This window comes from Aethina tumida, chromosome 1 (assembly GCF_024364675.1).
Source record: "Aethina tumida isolate Nest 87 chromosome 1, icAetTumi1.1, whole genome shotgun sequence".
Classification (NCBI taxonomy): Eukaryota; Metazoa; Arthropoda; class Insecta; order Coleoptera; family Nitidulidae; genus Aethina; species Aethina tumida.
This window is the reverse complement of record NC_065435.1, coordinates 7,616,095-7,632,840: the sequence shown is the minus strand read 5'-3', so window position 1 is coordinate 7,632,840 and position 16,746 is coordinate 7,616,095. Positions and strand designations below refer to the sequence as shown.

At 28.7% G+C, this 16,746-nt stretch overlaps 1 protein-coding gene across 2 annotated transcripts in view; it reads left to right on the top strand.

Annotated features, from left to right (window-relative positions):
- Positions 1-16,746, top strand: part of LOC109596794 (cytotoxic granule associated RNA binding protein TIA1) — a 401,587-nt gene that overhangs the window by 256,387 nt on the left and 128,454 nt on the right. For both annotated transcript variants that reach the window (XM_049970768.1, XM_049970767.1), the window contains exon 3: positions 6,052-6,307. In XM_049970768.1, coding sequence (XP_049826725.1) covers positions 6,055-6,307 — 253 coding nt within the window. In that variant the 5' untranslated portion in view covers positions 6,052-6,054. The remainder of the gene's footprint in view (positions 1-6,051; positions 6,308-16,746) is intronic.

Genomic DNA, 16,746 nt, shown 5'->3' with positions numbered 1-16,746 from the left:
TTGTGCCATTAAAACATACGTTTAAGAGTAAAAATTTATTATTAATAGTATTTATGTTATTTTATTGAATAACTCACATTGAAAATAAAATAATTATTATAACGAACAAAGGGCATTCAACAAAATACTAAATAAAATATATAATATTAAAATATTAACATTTTTTAAGTTATATATAAATTATAGAATAAATATATATTTTTGAAATGTTTCTGTGGACATTGTGCATTTATTTTATTTAATATTTATTTTGATTTAGTTACAAAACGAATAATGACATTCTGTACTAATTCTGTGGCCACCACTGTGTGTAAAATTTTTATATGAAATTTTAAACATTGACTTCTCTCTGGACATAAAAATTCAATGAAATCTGACAACTGAATCTACGTATTTTCTATGTCACTGAGTATTTAAAATCCAAACAATGTTTTATCATTAGCCATCATTTCCATTACGAAATTTTTGGGTCATTTAAAAATCTGTTTAATTTTCATTAAATGGACGATATTAACGTTTAACCAATATTGTTACGTTAACATCAAATAACCGGAATAAAAGTGCTGATCAATTGGAAAAACATGCAACTCCTAAATAAAAAAATGTTATGCGAAAACAATGATAAAATTGTTTAAAATGCTGTGGTGGTAATGGTGTTTTTTTCGGAGCTTATTCGGTAACAAAAACCCTATTGTAGGATATGAAAAAAGCATTTGAAGTGCAATACAAATGACCGTAAAACAAAAACGTTCGGCAAATGTTTGTATTGCAAAAACTTAACATTGTAAACATTCAAAACTCTTGTATCAACATGTATGGTGTAGCATATTCACACTGGTCATTGTTGAACTTGACAAAACAGTTATTTAATTTTAATCAATATTATGAATTTGCTGTTTAACCAAGCACTAAACCAAAATAACAAATTATGCAATATTATGAATTATAATGACACTAATTAAATTTATAGTTTTCATTAATGTTTTCAATTCCCATTTAATATTTACGGGCTAGTAAATAAAACTGTTTTTGCTGCCATTTAATATGCGATAATTCAGCCATGTCAGAAATGAAGTAAAACATGTTTTACCTAAAGAGCTTTGCGAAAAACGCTTTTTTAATGTTTACGCGTGTTTCCTCCGAAGCAGAAATACTTTATGACATGGCAATTTGTTAAGCAGATTCGGTTAAACAAAACGTTAATGATATTTGGAAGGTAATTTATTACGTGAAACAATTACCCCCGACAGATTAAATACGCTAAGTTATATTATTATTTTTTTCTGATCCACTTAAGTGCCAGAGCTTCATTCCCCTCGTACTGGAAAGAAATTAGGATCGGTGCTTATTTCATTTCTTATTTGTTGTCTTAATAATATATGTTGCCAGTAGAAATGTTGTTGTTGTTTCTTTCGCATCATCGAATTAATTGCCTTTGTGTGTTGAGGAAATTTTAAGGTGGAAGTTGCCTTAGATTTGGGACATGTTCTGGATTATTGTGCAGTTTCATTATACTTGACATTTCAAATGCACTTCCTTCAGATGTGCTCTAAATGATGTGATAACGGGAAATGTTTCATAAAGGCGGTTTTTAATAACCTGTGGCATTTTTCTATTTTTTTGCCAGAAAGGTCATTTTAAATTTAAACTTAAAGAGCGTCGGAAATTGCAACTTAATATATTTTATCAGTGTAGAATGTGATATTAACAGTACTTTTTATTTAGTTGATGCTAAAACAATACTGATTTATTACATCTTTTTCAATAAAATTAAGAAGCATTCACAGACAAATTTAATACACTTTTATAGTGCACCCATCGCATCATCGAGCTTTATGAGCTTTCTAGGTTAGGTTGGGTCAAGTTTACTTCTTTTTATTTCTCATTCACACCTAACAATTATATTTTTAAAACACCCATGTTTTGACTTTTCAACCTTATAGTTTAGAAGTCCATTTTTTTAACACTGTATGACTTTTGAAGTGGATAATTTCCTAAATTAAATAAATTTAAAAATGTGTTCAATATTTTATTTTGATCAGTAATATTATTTGAATACCTACAGCTCTAAATAATCAGTATTTTAAATTTAGTCATTACTCGGATCCAGTTGAATACGTATAGAACCGTCTTCAAAGACAAACTTACACTCGAAACCAACAGCCTCAAAATTTGGAGGAGCTTGCTAATGCTCTTAGAGAATAATGTCGAGCTATAGATCAAAAATTTATTCATTTACTAACATTAATTTTATTACTGGTTTAAAAATTCTGTGATTGATACAATTTTATTTAATTTATGCCGAAGATTATGTTGTTAATCCAATTTGTATGAACTAATTATGTTATTTTATGCTTCTCTCACAAATATTAATATACAATTTGAATTTGTTTATCAATAATAAATATTGCATGCGTTCCAAAATGGCTTACTTTGTACATTTTGAATTTTGTAATTATGCATTTTACATATTTAAAACCACTGAAGTTATTATTTGCCAAAGTGACTGCCATGCAATATTTTTCAATAAATTTTAATATTGATTTATGTGCATCGGCATGCAAATATACCAGTAAATATTGAAACTTCCTTTGTGCATTTCGGCATTGGCAATTACGTACTTTCACATTTTTAAAACTGTCAAACGTGTTTATCAGTAATGCGCAATATCTTTCATAATAAGGATTGAAGATGAGCTGAAAAGAAGACGTCGCTGTATAAAAATTAAGCAAATATTTCGGGTATTTCTTTTTACGACATTAATATAAGGGCTTTGATGCGCCATGGTTTAGGTACCATTACGTTTCACGAGGCCATTTTCGGACGGCTGTATCACTTCATATCTAATGCATCAATATAACAGTAAAATAAAGTGGACATTATGATCCACCTATATATAATGTCTGATAAAATATTCTTCTTAGAAACCATTAAGTATTTTTATAACTCATTCGGAAAATGATTGTTTTACGGGAGTGCTTCTGCCCAATAAATATGCAAGTGCATTTTCTTAATGCCCGATTAATAACTTAAAACGAATTTATATTAATTTTAAGCGGGAACTTTATAAATAAAGAAGTTTTACGGTTTTTATCTGGGTAAGTTAAGCGATACAGCAAATTGATTTCTTATAATGACTAACATAAATATATCAGTGCACGTTGTAGTAAGGTATTGCTTCTGAAATTTTTTAATTATTATTAATATTTGAATAATTTACAGTTTAAATTATTAATCAAATATTAGTTTAGAACTGTATTTTGCTGTTGCATTATTGGCAGCTTCTATCAGTGCAATTACTATGTTTAGCATTAAATTTTAATAATTTAGGTACTGGAGTGTCTATTGTTTATGGTCAGGATTATTTGTAATGGACAACGTTACATACAAATTTTTCGCATTAGGATATTCATCAATTTATTTGTAAGCTAAAGTTATTATATAATTTAAAACAATTAGATAAAATCAATCAATAATATATACATACATCTATCGCTGTTTGTTTATTTTAAAACAGTTCATGATATCAAAAGGGATACACTCATTAAATAAATGTGTTGGTATTACACTTAAAATAAACAGATAACGCTGAAGAAGTACTGCACAAACCTTTGGTTGGGTGCGCAGAATAAAGTTTTTTATTTTTATTGTATTGCATTTTCAATATTTTATTTATGTGGCTTTTCCAAGGTTATTTTTATACCATAAATCTATTAGTTTTCTTTCATAATAAAAATTACCATAAAATTTCTCGTCCATTTTCTGAGATACAATTGCTATCGCAAATAAACATTTTATAATATTGTTATAATCTAATAGAAATTATATTGCAGATAAAATTTCTATGTGTTTACAAGCAATTTCAAGGCACTATTATTCTAAGGCATGTACTCTATTTTAACATGTTTGCATTTAAAGTAGTAAAATATTTCTAAACAAACTATAGTCACATAAAATAAAATTTTATATTCGACTGCTAAATTTTTAAAACGCATTACTTTCAAAATTGTTTAATATGTATTTATTTAATGTTAAAATTCTTTTATAACAAAAATAAGGCTAAATTAAAACACTTAGTTGTGGGAGTTAGCACCTTAGTTCTAAATGTTTGTTATAAAAATTTTAAAACATCTATTAATATTCGACTGGTAAATTAAATAATAAATGTTTAAATTTATTTTCTTTATTAACATTTTGTAACATTAAATTTATTTTATTGAAAAATGTGGGCGTAAAGTAAAACAACTAGCTGTAAAAGTTAGCACCATGGTTCTATATGAATTCAGCTTTTATGCACTGTTTACTAAATATATTTATTTATAAATATTTAATAAAACTACATATTTAAATATCAATGTCCATAAAAACATCAATGTGAAAATAAAAGTGCATAAAAAATATACTGAGTATATTTTTCTCTAATGGTCAATAAATCGATATAACACTCAACATCTAATTATCATAATTGAAAATTATTCATTAAGTATTAATATTGAATTACAGGGCTGTTTTCTGTACTTAATAATTTTGAAAATATTTTCTAATAATTTAAATTCTAGCAACAATGCTAAGATACTATCAAATAAACTATAATCATTTGATATAAAATTTGATATTCGACTGTTATATGAAAAAAAGTTTAATATTTGGGTTTTTTAATATTAAATTTATTTCATTGAAAAATGTGACCGTAATGTAAAGCATCTAGTTGTGAAAGTTAGCACCATGGTTCTAAATGTTTCACATACAAATTTAAAGCTTTTATGCACTGTTTACTAAATATATTTATTTATAAATATTTAATAAAACTACATATTTAAATATCAATGTCCATAAAAACATAAATGTGAAAATAAAAGTGAATAAAAAATATACAGAGTATATTTTTCTCTAATGGTCAATCGATATACCTCTCAATGTCTAATTATTATAAATGAAAATTATTCATTATGTATTAATTTTGAATTACAGGGCAAGTTTTCTGTACTTAATAATATTGAAAATATTTGCTAATAATTTAAATTCTAGCAACAGTGCTAAGATACTATCAAATAAACTATACTCATGTGATATAGAATTTTATATTCGACTGTTAAATTAAAAAAAAAAGTTTAATATTTGGGTTTTTTAACATTTAGCAATATTAAATTTGTTTCATTGAAAAATGTGATCGTAAAGTAAAACACCTCTTTGTGAAAGTTAGCACCATGGTTCTAAATGTTTCACATACAAATTTACTGTTTACTAAATATATTTATTTATAAATGTTTAATAAAACTACATATTTAAATATCAATGTGCATTAAAACAAAAATGTGAAAATAAAAGTCTGAAAAATATACTGAGTATATAGCACCACGGTTCTAAATGTTTCCCATACACAATTTAAAGCTTTTATGCAGTGTTTATTAAACTTTTGCAACATTAAATTTGTTTTAATGTTTTGTAGCGTTAAAATTATTTATTGAAAAAAAGTACAACATTTAATTGTGTATTCATTAAAAATATTTATTTGTAAACTTTTAACAGAATAAGATTTAAATGCATATGCAAATTAACATTTTCAATTTTGGTTAATATGTATTATATAATATCAGAAATGTTTGTTAAAATCAGTAACTAGTAAAGAATTTAGGGAATTCGTTAATTAGGTATTATAATTTTGTAACAAAATTTCTAATATAAATGGTATTATAATCGTTGTGAATTAATGAATGTTTGAACGTATTTAAATGCTTTGAGTTATGAGGTAAATCCAATTGATTTAGTTTAATTGTAATTTATCTCCCTCAATTGTGGATTTAGTCAACATGGCTGTTCGATCGTAGTGGATTTCGGAGTTGTTAATTGTTCGTAGAGTAGGGTGCCCCCGTAATTTTTGGTACGCAATTAAATTAGATTAATACCGTTCCAAAGCGTAAAGTAATAAATCGGAAGGAAGTGATTTCGGTTGACCCAGTCACTATTAGACCCGCACCTTCGCTGAAGCGGACTTTTGCGGTGCGTTCGGCTATAAAGTGCAGTTGATTAATGCGACGCGGTTGTTTACAGGACATGAAAGGAGGGTGGACTACATCACCGGGGAGCAATGCCACTGTGGCGACCGTGAATCCTCCAACTTTGGTCGCTGTCCAGCCCTTGCTGGCGACTCAGCCGGCCCAACCGGCACAGGCCCAGACTGTGGCGGTCCCCGCTCCGGTTGTTATTGCCGCCACCAGCTCGCATCAGCCCTCGACATCTGCCGCTGCAGCCGCCGCCGCTGCTGCAGTTCCGTCAACGTCCGCCCAGCCCAAACAAGACACATCCAGTAAGTTTCGTTTGCTTTTTTTCTTCTAATGGATTTATGACAGCGCCGACACGGACCCGAAACCATTTCAGAAATCCGATAATTAATTATAAAAACTGTTATTTAAGATTAAATATTTTACTTCATTCTTGACAAATATAAATGTAACATATACACTATACTCTCATACAGTTTTAAATATTTATCTCATGTGAGTTAAAAGTATACCAAGTACGTACTTGGTACTGATTGAAGAGCATATTAGGTACTACGCTTTGGATGGCACCTTTGGACCTTTGAAAGTCTTACATATACAATATTCTTTAGTCCATTGCGAAGGAGTCTCATCTTTATTATACTTCTACTTCAATTAACATAACTAACCAGTAACACACATCTTATAGAACATCTCCTGAGAAGATGATTCTGTATCCTATTTTTAATTGAGTAAGTACAATCCATTCCAAACACGTTAATTTTTCCTTCGTCACTAAATATCACTGTGATCCATTGTTGAGGAATCCCATCTTCATGTTCTACAGCAAACTGTAAAGGAACAATTCTGTGAGTTTATATAAGTGAAGGTTTTTTTATATTAAATTTTATTATCCTTCTACTTCAATTAACATAAATAACCAGTAACACATCTTATAGAACATCTCTTGAGAAGATGATTCGGTTACCCATTTTTAATTGAGTAATTAAAATACTTTGGTTGGCACTTTTGAACTTTTGTAAGTCTTAGATATACAGTACAATCCATTCCAAACACGTTAAATTTTCCTTCATCACTAAATATCACTTTGATCCATTGTTGGGGAGTCCCATCTTCATGTTCTACAGCAAACTGTAAAGGAACAATTCTGTGAGTTTATATAAGTAAAGGTTTTTTTATATTAAATTTTATTATCCTTCTACTTAAATTAACATAAATAACCAGTAACACATCTTATAGAACATCTCCTGAGAAGATGATTCGGTTACCCATTTTTAATTGAGTAATTAAAATACTTTGGTTGGCACTTTTGAACTTTTGTAAGTCTTAGATATACAGTACAATCCATTCAAAACACGTTAAATTTTCCTTCATCACTAAATATCACTTTGATCCATTGTTGGGGAGTCCCATCTTCATGTTCTACAGCAAACTGTAAAGGAACAATTCTGTGAGTTTATATAAGTAAAGGTTTTTTTATATTAAATTTTATTATCCTTCTACTTAAATTAACATAAATAACCAGTAACACATCTTATAGAACATCTCCTGAGAAGATGATTCGGTTACCCATTTTTAATTGAGTAATTAAAATAATTTGGTTGGCACTTTTGAACTTTTGTAAGTCTTAGATATACAGTACAACCCATTCCAAACACGTTAAATTTTCCTTCGTCACTAAATATCACTGTGATCCATTGTTGAGGAATCCCATCTTCATGTTCTACAGCAAACTGTAAAGGAACAATTCTGTGAGTTTATATAAGTGAAGGTTTTTTTATATTAAATTTTATTATCCTTCTACTTCAATTAACATAAATAACCAGTAACACATCTTATAGAACATCTCTTGAGAAGATGATTCGGTTACCCATTTTTAATTGAGTAATTAAAATACTTTGGTTGGCACTTTTGAACTTTTGTAAGTCTTAGATATACAGTACAATCCATTCCAAACACGTTAAATTTTCCTTCATCACTAAATATCACTTTGATCCATTGTTGGGGAGTCCCATCTTCATGTTCTACAGCAAACTGTAAAGGAACAATTCTGTGAGTTTATATAAGTAAAGGTTTTTTTATATTAAATTTTATTATCCTTCTACTTAAATTAACATAAATAACCAGTAACACATCTTATAGAACATCTCCTGAGAAGATGATTCGGTTACCCATTTTTAATTGAGTAATTAAAATACTTTGGTTGGCACTTTTGAACTTTTGTAAGTCTTAGATATACAGTACAATCCATTCAAAACACGTTAAATTTTCCTTCATCACTAAATATCACTTTGATCCATTGTTGGGGAGTCCCATCTTCATGTTCTACAGCAAACTGTAAAGGAACAATTCTGTGAGTTTATATAAGTAAAGGTTTTTTTATATTAAATTTTATTATCCTTCTACTTAAATTAACATAAATAACCAGTAACACATCTTATAGAACATCTCCTGAGAAGATGATTCGGTTACCCATTTTTAATTGAGTAATTAAAATAATTTGGTTGGCACTTTTGAACTTTTGTAAGTCTTAGATATACAGTACAACCCATTCCAAACACGTTAAATTTTCCTTCATCACTAAATATCACTTTGATCCATTGTTGGGGAGTCCCATCTTCATGTTCTACAGCAAACTGTAAAGGAACAATTCTGGGAGTTTATATAAGTGAAGGTTTTTTTATATTAAATTTTATTATCCTTCTACTTCAATTAACATAAATAACCAGTAACACATCTTATAGAACATCTCTTGAGAAGATGATTCGGTTACCCATTTTTAATTGAGTAATTAAAATAATTTGGTTGGCACTTTTGAACTTTTGTAAGTCTTAGATATACAGTACAATCCATTCCAAACACGTTAAATTTTCCTTCATCACTAAATATCACTTTGATCCATTGTTGGGGAGTCCCATCTTCATGTTCTACAGCAAACTGTAAAGGAACAATTCTGTGAGTTTATATAAGTAAAGGTTTTTTTATATTAAATTTTATTATCCTTCTACTTAAATTAACATAAATAACCAGTAACACATCTTATAGAACATCTCCTGAGAAGATGATTCGGTTACCCATTTTTAATTGAGTAATTAAAATAATTTGGTTGGCACTTTTGAACTTTTGTAAGTCTTAGATATACAGTACAACCCATTCCAAACACGTTAAATTTTCCTTCATCACTAAATATCACTTTGATCCATTGTTGGGGAGTCCCATCTTCATGTTCTACAGCAAACTGTAAAGGAACAATTCTGGGAGTTTATATAAGTAAAGGTTTTTTTATATTAAATTTTATTATCCTTCTACTTAAATTAACATAAATAACCAGTAACACATCTTATAGAACATCTCCTAAGAAGATGATTCGGTTACCCATTTTTAATTGAGTAATTAAAATAATTTGGTTGGCACTTTTGAACTTTTGTAAGTCTTAGATATACAGTACAACCCATTCCAAACACGTTAAATTTTCCTTCATCACTAAATATCACTTTGATCCATTGTTGGGGAGTCCCATCTTCATGTTCTACAGCAAACTGTAAAGGAACAATTCTGGGAGTTTATATAAGTGAAGGTTTTTTTATATTAAATTTTATTATCCTTCTACTTCAATTAACATAAATAACCAGTAACACATCTTATAGAACATCTCTTGAGAAGATGATTCGGTTACCCATTTTTAATTGAGTAATTAAAATAATTTGGTTGGCACTTTTGAACTTTTGTAAGTCTTAGATATACAGTACAATCCATTCCAAACACGTTAAATTTTCCTTCATCACTAAATATCACTTTGATCCATTGTTGGGGAGTCCCATCTTCATGTTCTACAGCAAACTGTAAAGGAACAATTCTGTGAGTTTATATAAGTAAAGGTTTTTTTATATTAAATTTTATTATCCTTCTACTTAAATTAACATAAATAACCAGTAACACATCTTATAGAACATCTCCTGAGAAGATGATTCGGTTACCCATTTTTAATTGAGTAATTAAAATAATTTGGTTGGCACTTTTGAACTTTTGTAAGTCTTAGATATACAGTACAACCCATTCCAAACACGTTAAATTTTCCTTCATCACTAAATATCACTTTGATCCATTGTTGGGGAGTCCCATCTTCATGTTCTACAGCAAACTGTAAAGGAACAATTCTGGGAGTTTATATAAGTAAAGGTTTTTTTATATTAAATTTTATTATCCTTCTACTTAAATTAACATAAATAACCAGTAACACATCTTATAGAACATCTCCTAAGAAGATGATTCGGTTACCCATTTTTAATTGAGTAATTAAAATAATTTGGTTGGCACTTTTGAACTTTTGTAAGTCTTAGATATACAGTACAACCCATTCCAAACACGTTAAATTTTCCTTCATCACTAAATATCACTTTGATCCATTGTTGGGGAGTCCCATCTTCATGTTCTACAGCAAACTGTAAAGGAACAATTCTGTGAGTTTATATAAGTAAAGGTTTTTTTTATATTAAATTTTATTATCCTTCTACTTCAATTAACATAAATAACCAGTAACACATCTTATAGAACATCTCCTGAGAAGATGATTCGGTTACCCATTTTTAATTGAGTAATTAAAATAATTTGGTTGGCACTTTTGAACTTTTGTAAGTCTTAGATATACAGTACAATCCATTCCAAACACGTTAAATTTTCCTTCATCACTAAATATCACTTTGATCCATTGTTGGGGAGTCCCATCTTCATGTTCTACAGCAAACTGTAAAGGAACAATTCTGTGAGTTTATATAAGTAAAGGTTTTTTTTATATTAAATTTTATTATCCTTCTACTTAAATTAACATAAATAACCAGTAACACATCTTATAGAACATCTCCTGAGAAGATGATTCGGTTACCCATTTTTAATTGAGTAATTAAAATAATTTGGTTGGCACTTTTGAACTTTTGTAAGTCTTAGATATACAGTACAACCCATTCCAAACACGTTAAATTTTCCTTCATCACTAAATATCACTTTGATCCATTGTTGGGGAGTCCCATCTTCATGTTCTACAGCAAACTGTAAAGGAACAATTCTGTGAGTTTATATAAGTAAAGGTTTTTTTTATATTAAATTTTATTATCCTTCTACTTAAATTAACATAAATAACCAGTAACACATCTTATAGAACATCTCCTGAGAAGATGATTCGGTTACCCATTTTTAATTGAGTAATTAAAATAATTTGGTTGGCACTTTTGAACTTTTGTAAGTCTTAGATATACAGTACAACCCATTCCAAACACGTTAAATTTTCCTTCATCACTAAATATCACTTTGATCCATTGTAGAGGAGTCCCATCTTTACGTTCTGCAGAAAAATTGTAAAGGAACAATTCTAAGTGTTTCTATAGGTAAATGTTTTTCTTATATTAAATTTTATTATCCTTCTACTTCAATTAACATAAGTAACCATTACCATATCTTATAAAACATGCCCTGAGAGTATAACTCTGTTATACATTTTTAAGTGAGTAGGTGAAATACTTTGGTTGGCTTTGAACCTTTGAATGTCTTACATATACAGTAAAATCCATTTCAAACACGTTAAATTTTCCTTCCTTACTAAATATCACTTTGATCCATTGTTGAGGAGTTACATCTTTATGTCCTGCAGCAAACTGTAAAGGAGCAATTCTGAGAGTTTCTATAATAACGTCCGAGGAGATGATTTTCTGACCCATTTTAACTGCGTAAGTAAAATACTTTAGATTGACCTTTGGACCTTTGCAAGTCTCACATATACAGTAAGTCGTTTTCAAACATATTAAATTTGGCTAAACGCCACTTTGCCGCATAGTTGAGGAGTATCATCTTAAGCTCCTGCAGCAAATAGTAAATGAGCAGTTCTGTGAGCTTTTATAAAGGTTTTTCTTATATTAACTGCTCGTCTTTCAAATAAGCCCTAATGGTAATATCTGACATTGAACGGTCTCCGTCTGTTTTTAATTCTTTATTTATTTAAACTACAGTTTTTTCGTATCCTCTTGAGCAATAAGTTTAATTAATCTGTCCGTAAGACGCGTAGTTTTTCTTGGTCTACCGACTTTAAATTGAACATCAACAGCTAAAGCGTTTAATTATTTTATGCGGCGTCCCACACCCTGTTTGGATAATGACTTTAAAATATTTATTAGTTTTATATTGGCTATTTTATTTTTATAATCTGGGGAATAATAAATAAATTATAGGATTCGTATAAATATTAACTATTTCTTTGCCACCGTACGTTTAATCCATAACTAAATTCCTGATCATAGTTATTTTACTTTAAAAGAAGTCTAATCCAACGGATATGACATAAAAATTCAATTTACATACTCAGGAGATAACGTAATAAAACCTGAATGATGCTAGAAATATATGCTTTTGTAAATTTTAATATACATCTCATGTTTCGACTTTTAAAACATAACCATTAAACGTTATGAATATTTAAAAAGGTTTGCTTTTAAGATGCAACGAAATCTTATGATATCAAATTATGAAGCTACGTATCCTTGCTATCCATCTAACATAATCAATATCCAGTATCTAGAAGTAAAATACACGGTCTCTTTCCAAATAAATTTTTAAATATGCTAATGCTTCATGTTTATTTCGTACTTTTATGGGGATGTACAATTGACACAAAAAAAAATCTTTTCCATAAATCCGATCACGGAATAACTGTGTGTGGATTTAAAATTTTAATTAACTTCTTTTATACAACCAACAAAAAAGTTTAATTAGAATTTTTCATTCGCCATATATAAATCATTATGGTTTCAGAAATTACCTGCGAAGATTCATTCGGCATAAAAACTGCAATTAAAATTGTTATTGTTTAAAATGGGTCAGTAATGAATCTTTTAATGTAGACATTAACTACATTAAATTGTTTTAATTTTTCCCGTATATAGATCTAGTTACTTAACATAGTTATAAACCGATGGATTATATTTCTGTGTAAGGGAGGATTTATGCACTTTTTTATTGGTTTATTAGATCCTCTAAACCAGGAAATTTGATTAAATTGAAAATAAATTAACTTATACAGCGGTAATTGTCGAATAACTACACTCTGGACTTAAATCAATATCACTCGATACGTTTCACATCAATTATATAATCACGTAACTTGTTTACAAGGGTCTATAAACAAATTGAAAATGCTCTAGTATCATTATTATATTATATGGTTTAAATAAAACCTATATTCCATTACAATAACGGTCATTTAATTACCGGTCACCACATACATTACTAATTTGTTTAAAATCCTTGTGAATAGTTTTAAAATAATTTTAATTTAATTAAATATGTATTTTAAATAATTAGGATATTGTATTTTATACTAAATTAATTTGTCTTTAAATCGACGAGTGATAAAATTAAATTTATTATTATATCATCAATATAATATACATATGCAAATTTTTGATTAAAAAAGTAACAACACAAAATTGAAAATTAATATTTCACATGTAGAATCTCTAAATTAATAAAATGGCAATTATTCCCTTAATAAAAGGATAAAATTAAATCATATTCATCACTTAATCTAACTAAAATCTGAAACTAAACAAAAGGACAATCTCATAGAATTATTATCACCATTTATTTTGTCATAAATAATAATCAGGAAATATCTGCACTGTGGTTGATGAGGTAGAATTTCCCAATTAACGTTTTAAAGCTGAAGAGCCAGAACGTCCTTTCTATTGGCTAAAAAGCTCCTCCTTGACGAAGATCTTTATGAACTTGGTCAGTTTGTAAGTACAGTTATATCAATCACTCTGTATATCAAGGCTCTTGGTACTATCATCAAAATGTTGGGTTACAACTTCTCTGAAGCTTTGTTCCACCAGTTTTACCAGCTTCAAACTATTAAACTATTGTCAAAGGTTTCAACTTATTAACCTCACTTAATTTATGTAACAGTCATTTTTCCAACTTTTTGTTAAAAATTATTGCTTGAAGCTTCTTTTTGATGGTTGATTCTTCGCAACATAATAACTGAGCTATTTCCAAACATATTACAGGAGGATTTTGTACCAGACTTTCTTCATTTCTTCGAAGTTTCAAGACGACTTTGTTCATTTTCAGTACTTTTATTACCATTTCTATTTCAACGAAGCCAAAATCCTATGACTTCATTAAGTTAACACCTTCTCCAAACCATTATAAATGCAACGTGCAGCTTATGTTGCTTATATTTAAACGAATTTGCATAAAGCTTTCAAATAATATGGACAGTTTGATACAAAAATGTTGAAATATGATTTAGAGATTTAATCAATTATATCACAACTTATTTAACTTCTAAAATAAAGAGTAACTTGAAAGAGCCTTTGTATCATGGACTATAGAATTACCAAAAACTAGTTTTCCAACATGGATTCACCTTTGGTCATTGAAAATTGTATTTAATAAATTTGTTACAAACCTAGAAACTATAACATAATGTATTATTGAGCATTTAAGCAACTAGTGTACTAAATCATAAATTTGACACTGAACATTATTAATGGATTACCTGTTTCCAGTTTATCCTTTAAACCTAGGATCCCCTTATTTATTGATATTAAGGAAAGTTTGCCATCCATTTGTGAATATCAGACAGCAACGCTACTAATGTATTGAAAATGATAGAAGGCAGAACATGAATACGATTCGTAATGGTGTCGAAACTATGATAAAAAAGGAACCGGAACGGCGTATTAATCCTTGACAATTTCCCAATCATTAACCTGGTTTAAACTCCTTTCCAGTATTCAACAAAACTTCACCTATATCCTTATAAAATCGATAAAACTGCAAGAGAAAAGAGTGAAAACACCGGGCATGAGGGAGGATCCTTTGGTTGTATGTTTAAGTAAAGCAAATCTTGGCATATAATGTGCATATGGCTCGAAGGATGATATGTTCAGAGGTACGTTACGGCTGGGAGATTCTTAATCCGGGACTGTTCAGCCAGATTGGATGGTTCGGTTAGTTGGCCCTTCAGGTCTATATGTCATGAAGTCTTCTTTTATCTTGTTTACCTTAGTAACATTCTCGCTCGATCTAACTTCTATTATTTTTATATCTCTTTATCTTTTCACCCTACGGCTAATACAGGAAATAAGAAATTCTAAATCTTAATTTCATTCCCCAGCCCATCAGAAACATCCACGGAATATAAACTCAATACAAGCTTAGATTGATTTTCAAAACTCACTACATTGTTTCTTTTAAAACTTTTTCTTTTTCCATTATAGTTCGGCAACTTTTTATTTTATTTAACAATATGCACGTTTTCTTCAAATCTACATGATTCTCTTACTGCTGTTACGGTTAAACTTTTCCAATTTCTCACATTAACTAATACAACCATAAAATTTATTAGATTTATAAAACCTAGTGGGTAGCTACACAAATTGTTTTTTACATTACATTTTGAATTCTTTGCAAATTGAAAATGTTCTTGGTTCCCCCCTTTTGGGTCGTCAAAATTGACTGTGTTTAGATGTCTATTACGATAGCACGTAGCTCCACTGTCACGAAATGAGATAATTTGCAAATATGTTTCCTATAAAAGGTTTTTGAACGCTCTGGCCAACGTTATGCTAATTTTTACTCTTCTATTTAGATTTTATCCTTTTGTATTGAAAGATTCTTAACTGTACAAAAATGAGCTTTTTAAATTCTATTTTCATTAAAGCTTTGAATCGATTTTATCTCTAACATGGTGGTTATACAAGGTGTTCTAGCATAGGATGTCAAAATTTAGGAAGCAGAACACATTCAATAATGAAGAAAATCCAAATTATTTTTTTTTTCTGAAGAAAATACATAATAATTTATATTTCAAAAATTATTTTTACTCTTATTTCTGCCTTTAGTTCAATTTGGTATGAATTACAATTCAATGTAATAAATTATATCCATAATATCACAGTGGTGTAGATTCTGGGGGGTGTTCCTCTTTTTTTCACCCCATTTTCTATGCCACTGAATATTTTTTTTAAACTATTTCATATTCTTTAGAATTAATAAAAAGAGGTGTCCTTGATTAATTTTGATTAACAGAGCTGTTTTTGAGATATTTCAGTTTTAATGTTTGAAGAAAATTACAGTGAACATTAAATCTGATATATTTCGAAAACGGCAATGATAATCAAAATTAATCAAGAGTACATTTTTCTTCCAAATTAAGCAAAGAATATAATAAACTTAATAGATTTAAAAAATATTCAGTAGTGTTGAAAATAGGGCGGACAAAAAAGAGGAAACCCCCCAGAATCTACGCCACTGTGACAATATGGAAAAAGTTTATTTAATTAAATTGTAGACAAGTATTTTAGGATAAAGCAAACCGAATTTAAACACGATTGGATCAAAGGTTAAGGAAATATGAGAAAAAAATTTTTGAAATTTTAAATTTAAGGGGCTGTATTTTCTTCAGGAGAAACTAGAAAAAAATATTTGGAATTTCTTTATTATTGAACGTAAATTGTTTATGAATAATTATTATGTAAAAGTAATGTTAAATTGTTATTTTAATTATCTTTTGTAATAATTTTCAACAGACGTTGTCTAAATTAAACAAAATTAATTTTAGACGGTTTGACAAAATATGTCAATATATTAATAAGAATAATCTATAAGGTATTTCTAGGCTCAAATTTTAATGAATAAATATTTTTTCTTATGAAGAAGATACAGCCCCTCAAATTTAAATTTCAAAAATTGA